Here is a 7,638-nt window from a genome sequence, read left to right on the forward strand (position 1 = left end):
TTTTTTTAATTTTTCTGCTCATCCACTGGCGCCCAAAGCCCCGTCACCCCGTGGGGCCACCCTGGAGCAGACGAGAACCCAGGAGACCGGGCCCCATCTTTGACCCCCTCCTATGGTGCCACCCTGCAAGAGGACCCAGGAGTCTGGGCACACAAAGCCGTGCTGCCCCCCCCCATGGTGGGCAAGAAAACGCAGCGGCGCAGGGGAGCGGGGCACACGGGGGGAGGACAGGACAGCTGCCCCAAGTGCCACGTCAGAGCCCGACTGCCCTTTGTGCCCGTGGCGTCCCGGCCCTGGGTGACCCAGGTCGCGGTGACCCTGGCAGGCCCAGAGTGGGGGCAACAGCAGCTCCGTGCCCCCTGCCCAAACACACAGCCCACGCCAGGCGCCGACCAGGCCACGTTTATTTGCTGGAGTAGAAGGCATCGTAGTAGAAATCGGTCACGGGGCTCAGGCTGGGGCTGGGGGTCAGGGTCGAGGTCGGGATCAGCGCCACATCCTGGGTGAAGTGGCTGACCAGGGCGCGGACGCCGGCCTTGAGCCCCGAGTGGAGCACCGCACTGGCCACGAAGCCGCTGGCGTTGCCCGTGAGCAGCGCGACGGTGTCGAAGCCCAGGTCCCAAGCCAGGTCCACGGCGCGCTCCTCGGCCCGCAGCATGCAGCTGTTGTAGGCGTAGTACAGCCCCGTGCCCATGTTGTAGAAGGTGCTGACCCCGGGCAGCCACGACACCACAGCATGCACGCGCGGCTCTGTTTCCCCGTCGCAGACCTCGCGCCGCACCCGGTGCCTGCCTGTCCGCTGGCACTGATGCAGCCAGGCCCGGGCCCCAGGGGTGGCCACGAAAGAGGCACCTTGCGGCCCCACGACACGATAGGCAGTGGTGCCGTGGGGTGCCACGCCAGCGCATGCGGGGCCCAGGCGGCTGCAGGCGGCGGCAGCACCTGGGAAGGTGAGGTGGACACGGGCCGCAGGGCCCTGGAGCTGGACGTCAGCCAGAGGCACTAGCCCAGAGCAGCGCCCAGGCGCCGTGCCCCACAGCTGCCCCAGTGGCGAGAGCAGGGGCGTCCAGCCCACGTGGGGCAGCCTGGACATGCTCAGCAGGAGGGCATCGGCATCGGGCACCTCCAGCATTGCATACAGCTCCAGCACCAAGGCCTCGGCTTCAGGGGCACAGCCGGCGCCATGCAGGGCCAGAGCCAGGGCGGCGCTAGCCAGGGCCCGGGGCAGCGGGGGCATCACTGTGAAGCCCTGCAGGGCCTGGGGCAGCAGGTCACTGCAGGAAACTCCCATGGCTGGAAGCCCTCCCCGTGAGGGCAGCCGCTGCGAGAGGGAGGCGAGGAGCAACCGGGCCGTGGCCTGGGGGGATCCGGGGGGAGCTGGCACAGGGGTGCTGGCCAGGTCCCGGGGCTCAGCGGTACTCTGTGCTGGGGCAGACTCGGGCAGCACACGGCCCTGGAGGCAGTGGCATAGCAGCAGCAGCAGGAGGGGGCGCAGAAGAGACTGCAACATGGCAGAGGGGTCCCTGGGCAGCTCTTGCACCCTGCAGAGGGAAGGGGTCACAGCACCAGAAGCCAAGACCCCCACCCCACCAACCAAGCAGGGTTTAAATAGCCCTCAGCACTGGGCAGACCAGGGGCATGTGGGACAGGACTGCCACCCAGCACAGCTCAGGCCTCATGGCTGCAGCTGGGGTCCCCCGCTAAACCCTTGGGTGAAGCCCTCGTGCACATGGTGCACCAGCACGGCCGCACCAAGTCACCCAGCGCTGTGGGACCCGACCCAGCTGCATTTCCGCCAGCTGCTGCAGGGTGCAGGTGGGATACGGAAGAGGGTCCCGGCCCCAACTGGCACGGGGTAGGGGTAGGTGGGAGGGGGGTCTCATCCCCAGCTCACCTCTCAGCTGTCGTGCGCTGGGGTTGGTGCTCGGAGCTGGGCCCTGTGGCTCGTTCCCTGGCAGCCCTGGTTATACAGGGGGTGGGGGGGAGCACTGACCTATTATCACCCATTGCGACACCACTTCCCAGCAGCCCCCCCCTACCTGTGCTGGGCAGACACACCCAGGGCTGCTCCAACATGGGTTTATTTAACTATGAACATGGAAAAAAAACCAAGACTTGTCAAATAATCTCTGGAATAAAAACCCGACAGTAAAAGGGGGGGCAGAGCCCTCAGTCTTCATCCTCGATGTGCAGGCGCTTCCTCCTGCCGGGTGCCAGCTCCTGCTCCCTGGGGTTCCCCCAGGCCGGCTCTGCAGCTGCAAGGAGACCCAGGGGTGGGAGGGCCGTCAGGGGGTGTGACCCCTGCCCCTCCTCCCTCCAGCCCAGCACCTGATGGGCCCCAGAGCAGCAGCGGCCCTGGTCCTGTGGGTTCAGGGGAGGGGGCAGATCTGTGGGGGGGTGGGGTGCAGATCCAGCTGACCTGGGCTGTCCGGGTCATCCTCTTCCTCACTGTCCAGCCAGCGCCTGCGCTTGGGTCGGGGCTGAGAGGGGCCAGGGTCTTCCCTGCACAGATAGGAAGAGATTAAGGAGGAGCCACTTCCCCCCCCACCCCAGGCAAAGCTCCAGGTGCAAGAAGGAAACTGAGACATGGGCCCAAAGGCAAGGGAGGAGACAGTGACAGAGGGAGGAGCAGGGGGGAGCAGGCACCAGGGCCCCCCACACTGGTATCAGGAAAGGGACCCAGGCGTCTCGGCTCCCCCCACACCCTCAGCCAGACCAGAAGGGAACCCAGGCATCCAGGGCCCTGCGCCCGATTCTCACCTCTCAGAATCGGACCCGGGTGACTGCTCCGGGCTGGACGACGCGGCCCCTGCAACACGGAGGGGGATCAGGGCAGGGCAGGGCAGGGGAGCATGGACCCCAGGGTGCCCCCCTGACACCTCCAGCCCCTCACCTGGTGCCAGCCGCTTGCTCTGGACCAGCTGCAGGGCATCCATGGCTTGGGCTCGCTGCTCCATGCCCCCCACAGCCTCCTTCTCCTCCTCCTCTGCGGGCTCCGGCCCCCTGGTGTCCCCCTGGGCAATGGAGGCGGCCGCCTGGCGCAGCTGTGGGGGACTCAGCGCCGCTGGGATGCGCCAGAAAGACTCCTGAGGAGGGAATGGGGCAGTCAGTGCCAGGCCTGGGCAGTGGGGCTCTGCCCATGCTGCCTCCCTGCAGCGGGTGGGGGGGGGAAGGAGAACAATGACGACACACAGACAGGGACCTACCTGCTCACTAGCTGGGGGCCGCAGGCCCAGGGCGCGCAGGAGGCGCTGGAACCGTGGCTCCTCCATGGCATCTTCGTTCTCCTCCGACAGCGGCACCAGCGGCACCGGCTGAGCCAGCCCTGGCCAGGGAGAGCAGGTCAGTGTAGCACCCCCAGCCCCGGGGGGGGGCCAGGACAGCAGGACCCCCGATCCTCCCCCAACACGGAGACCCTGACTCACGGGCCTGCTGGCGGTCGGTGGCAGTTTGGTGCAGGCAGGTCTTGAGCCACAGCAGGGGCCTGGCCAGGCCTGGGGGCAAAGAAAGGGGTGGGTGGGGGGTGATGCAGCCCCCCATTCCCCAATCCTGTCCCCCCACTCACCATCCTGCCGCAGGCTCTGGGCCAGCTCCGGGGCTTCCCCCGCGGGCACCAGCTCCCCGACCTCTGCCTCCACGCCGCCTTCCTCCTCCTCTTCACCCATGTCGCCCTCCTCGTCCTCGTCTTCATCCTCCTGGTGTCCAGCCGCAGTTACGTCTTGGGGGGACTGTTCCAGGCCCTGGCGGGGGTGTGGGGGGTGTCGTCTTTGTTAGAGCCGCATGTTCTGCGATGCACACGAGTGTGTACACACATGCATGGCCACAGGCACTTTCCCCACCAAGCTTTGCAAGGACTCGCACGTCCCAGCACATGCACACGTAAGTCACCTGCACCAGGCAGCCCATGCAGTGCGCTCCTGTCAACCACCCTGCAGACATGCTGGGTCATACACCAATGCGGCCAGCTACCTCACGCACATCTTGGACCGTGTGTCGCCTGTACCAGGGCACCTCACACGCCTGCTCAAGGCAGCCGTGACACAAATGTGCTATGCCATGTATGCACACATACCCCTGGTCTTCATAGCAGGCCATACACGTGGTCCAGGCTATGACACCCCCCACTCCCCTTGTCCGTCATCCTAGGTGCTACATGTGGTCTGTGCTATGTGTCTCTCACACACACACACACACACACACACACACACACACACACACACACACACACACACACACACACACACACACACGCGCGTATACCGGGCCTGGCTTCCTCCGGCGTTTCTTGTAGAGCTCTTTGCGCTCCGACACCAGCCCCAGGCTCAGCAGCTTGTCCACAACGCGGGCCCGGGACCGCTTGGCCGTGAGGTGCCGCAGGATGTTGCCCAGGATGTCTGGGGGGGGCAGAAGGGGCATGAGTGGGGGGGTCATGAGTGGGGGGTCCCTACCCCAGCCCCCGCACTCACCATCCATGCCCTGGAACTCCTCAAAGAGCCGCTGCAGCTCCAGCTCCTGCTCCTCTGTCCACAGCACTATGTTTGTCCCCTTCCTGCCAAGCCAGGGGGTCCATCTGTCTATCCAGTGTTTGTCACCCACCACTGCCCCAACTAAGCAAGGGCATGAGGAGGGGGCCGCACCCACAGAGACAGCGACGGAGCTGGGAGAGAACCCAGGCATCCAGGGTCCCAGCCTCCCCCTGCTCTAATCCCCCAGACCCCACTCCCCTCTCACTGCAGGGAGAAAACCCAGGCGTCCAGGCCGGGCTCTCTGCTCCTGTAACTCCTAGGCCCGGGGGCTGCTGAAGGAGCCAGCACTGTGGCAGGACTGCCCTGCTCCCCCCCCACCCCGCTCACCTGGGGGGGGGAAAGTCGCGGGCGCTGTGGGCGAGCCCTAACTGCACCAGCTGCTTCACCACCTGCTTGCGGGTGCGGGCAGGGCCGGGCAGATGGGACAGGATGTGGCCGATGACATCGTCATCTGGGAAGGAACAGAGGAGCATCTGACTCCCCCCCCCAAACTGCTCAGGGGGCAGGGAAGCCCCTGCAGCACTGGGGGTGGGGAACTGAGGCATAGGGGCCACAGGGATGCAAGGGTGCCAGCTCCCTACTCCAGCCATGGGACCCAGAGCTGGGGAGCGGACCCACGTGTCTGGACTCCCCCCAGGCTCTGCCGAGTGGGGTGGGGTGGGGGGGGTGGCTGGTACCTTCTTTCTCCTTGACCTCCTGGTACAGCTTGCGCAGCTGCTCCTCCTCCTCCTCTGACCAGATGGGGCCGTGTCGGGCACTGGAGCAGGAGGGAAATGCCGGTCAGGACCCTCCAGCCCCCTGCCCGCCAGCCAGGCCCCTGGGCACGGGCAGAGCAAAGCATTCTGGGTTTGGGCATTGGCCTGCACCAGGGCCGCCCCCAGGCCACCCCATGCCAAGCAAAGCTCGCCCCTGGGTCTCACCCCTGGGGCTCGTGGGTGCCGTAGCCCTCAGTCATCTCCCGCACGGCGCCCACGCCCTTCCAGAACAGCAGCTCCACGAAGGCCTTCTGGTTGGCAGCTGCCAGCGCAAAGAACTTCCCCACCACGTACTTGGCCAGGGTCACTAGCTCCTGGGGGATCAGAGGTCACCACACCCAGCCACCACCCCCTCCACAAGACAGGGTTGGAGGCACAAGCTGGGTCTGACCTGGGGGTGCTGGGAGGGGTTGGAGGGGTCAGGGAGGACTGCCCTGGGAAACCAGTGAAGTGTCAGATGTACTGACCTGGGAAGTGGTGGGGATGGGGAGGGGTCAGAGGTCACTGACCTGCAGGATGGCAGGAGGTGACAGGAGGCACTGACCTGGGGAGGGTTTGGAAATCAGGTGGGATCAGGGAAGGGTCAGGAGTCAGGCAGGATCAGGGACCTGAGGGGTAGGAGGGGGGAAATGACCTGGGAGGCAGCAGAGGGGAGGGGTCAGGAGGCACTGACATGGGGTTTGGGGTCAGGCAACGTTGGGGGCGCTGACCTGGGGGGCGGCTGGGTCGTGCAGCAGACGGCGGAAGGTGCTGAAGAGCGAGAGCTGGCAGAGCAGGCCGGGCATGCACAGGCCTCGCGCCAGGCGCTGCAGCATCCGCGCCACGTAGTGGTTGGTGCACGGCCCGTTGTGCTCGTAGTCCCGCAGCAGCAGCCCGTAGGCGCGCAGCACCGGCACGCACGCAAACCTGCCACACCCACCCCAATGCCATGAGCCAGGCATCCTGGGACAGCCCTACACCTCCAGTCCCGCCACCATGAGCAAGAAACATCCTGGGACACCTGGTCCCTCAAGCACCACCTAGCCGTGAGCAAGGCATCCTAGGACAGCCCTGGCATAAATGAGCAAAGCATCCTGGGATAGCTCTGTGCTCGACTCCTACCCTGACACCCCCCTGAACAAAGTATTGTGGGATGGCCCCACCACCCCACACCCGCCACCATGAGTAAGGCATCACGGGATAGCTCTGCCCTCCTGGCCCCCAGTGCTCCTTCCCTCCCAACCCGCAGCACCCTGCTCCCCCTGGTGCCCTGGTCTGGGTGAGTAGGGCATCATGGGATACCACAGCCCACCTGCCCCCACCACTCACCGCTTGAAGTAGTCCTGAAAGCTGAACTCCTTCTCTGACACGCGGACGGCCTCCAGCTCCTCGTCCTCATCCTCCTCCTCGTCCTCCCCTCCCTCTGGCTCCTCCGCTTCTGCCTCTGCTGGCCCTGCAGAGGGAGGGGGTCAGCCCACATGTGTGTGCATGGGACTCCCTACCTGGGCACAGCCTGAGCATGTGGGGGCTAAGCCTGGAAGGGCAGAGGCGATGGACAACCCCCCCACCTGCAGGCACAGCCAGGGGGACTCACGGGGCAGTGGAGCAGAGAGGATCTGCTGCAGCAGCTGGATCTCGTCATCCAGGCTGGCGTCAGGGGCCCCAAACACATTGCCTTCGGGCCACACCTCCCTGGAGGTACGGGGCAAAGGTCAGAGGTGGGGGGCATGGGCCCTCCCAGGACAGACACCTTGGTGGGGGGAGCAGGAAGCTATACCTGGAGGCGCGCAGGAGGGCCAGGGCACGGGGAGCATCACCAGCCACCAGCCCAGTCTGGATCCGCGCCAGGGCCTGCGCCCGCTGCTCCTCCACTGGCGTCTCAGCCGCAGCATCAAAGGGCACTGGCACCTCCTCCGGCAGCTCCTGCAGGCACAGGCATGGCCAGGGGCAGTGGGGGAGGGCACGACCAGGCCCCTCCTGTCCAAAGGGGGGATTCTCTTCCCTCTGGACCCCAAACTCTGAGTACAGCCCCCGCCAGCCAGGTGTCCCCTTACCTGGGCACAGGCCTGGAGCTGGGCCTCGAGCCTGGGCCACAGAGCATCCAGCTCAGCGGGGCTGGGGGAAGCCGGGGTCGGGCGTGCCCGGGGCTTCTTCCTCCGGCGCTGCTTCTTGTTCTGCAGGATGGGCAGTAAGACCAGGGAGAGCATAACCATCCCTCCTGCCTCCCCATCCCACCTCCAACCCCCAGACACCTGGACAACAAGGCTGCGGCGCTGGCGGCAGAAGCGCTCGAGCAGGCGCAGGAAGAGGTGCGTGGCCCCAGCCAGGTCCCGCAGGAAGGCGCGGGGCTGCTGCGCTGCGTTGAACTTGCGGAAGAG

The 7,638-nt window shown here is 66.2% G+C and overlaps 2 protein-coding genes across 2 annotated transcripts in view; both read right to left on the reverse strand.

The window, feature by feature from the left end:
• Window positions 1-394: 394 nt before the first annotated feature.
• Window positions 395-2,098, reverse strand: APOF (apolipoprotein F). Its single transcript, XM_006035260.3, has 2 exons — window positions 1,895-2,098; window positions 395-1,541 (listed from the first exon to the last, which is right to left on the reverse strand). The coding sequence occupies exons 1-2, from the start codon at window positions 2,074-2,076 to the stop codon at window positions 404-406; spliced, it is 1,320 nt and encodes a 439-aa protein (XP_006035322.2). The 5' UTR covers window positions 2,077-2,098; the 3' UTR covers window positions 395-403.
• TIMELESS (timeless circadian regulator) overlaps window positions 1,832-7,638 on the reverse strand; it is a 10,016-nt gene continuing 4,209 nt past the window's right edge. The window contains 18 exon segments of the mRNA XM_025191394.1: window positions 1,832-2,255; window positions 2,420-2,502; window positions 2,761-2,809; window positions 2,894-3,086; window positions 3,207-3,325; window positions 3,426-3,494; window positions 3,566-3,740; window positions 4,261-4,394; window positions 4,467-4,549; window positions 4,854-4,977; window positions 5,204-5,283; window positions 5,447-5,595; window positions 5,992-6,187; window positions 6,590-6,713; window positions 6,855-6,952; window positions 7,038-7,183; window positions 7,315-7,434; window positions 7,513-7,638. The exon segment at window positions 7,513-7,638 is cut by the window's right edge and continues 111 nt beyond it. Of these exon segments, the coding sequence (XP_025047179.1) occupies window positions 2,170-2,255; window positions 2,420-2,502; window positions 2,761-2,809; window positions 2,894-3,086; window positions 3,207-3,325; window positions 3,426-3,494; window positions 3,566-3,740; window positions 4,261-4,394; window positions 4,467-4,549; window positions 4,854-4,977; window positions 5,204-5,283; window positions 5,447-5,595; window positions 5,992-6,187; window positions 6,590-6,713; window positions 6,855-6,952; window positions 7,038-7,183; window positions 7,315-7,434; window positions 7,513-7,638 (2,154 nt within the window). The 3' untranslated portion in view covers window positions 1,832-2,169.

The sequence above is a fragment of the Alligator sinensis genome, unplaced genomic scaffold (genome assembly GCF_000455745.1).
Source record: "Alligator sinensis unplaced genomic scaffold, ASM45574v1 scaffold1065_1, whole genome shotgun sequence".
Classification (NCBI taxonomy): Eukaryota; Metazoa; Chordata; order Crocodylia; family Alligatoridae; genus Alligator; species Alligator sinensis.

What these genes read in the sequence shown, in the direction of transcription:
- APOF (XM_006035260.3), bottom strand. Translation starts at nt 2,076, where the DNA reads ATGTTGGAGCAGCCCTGGGTGTGTCTGCCCAGCACAGGTAGGGGGGGG. An exon ending in CAGCGCACGACAGCTGAGAG is followed by an intron (nt 1,542 to 1,894) that starts GTGAGCTGGGGA and finishes TTCCCTCTGCAG; the next exon opens with GGTGCAAGAGCTGCCCAGGG.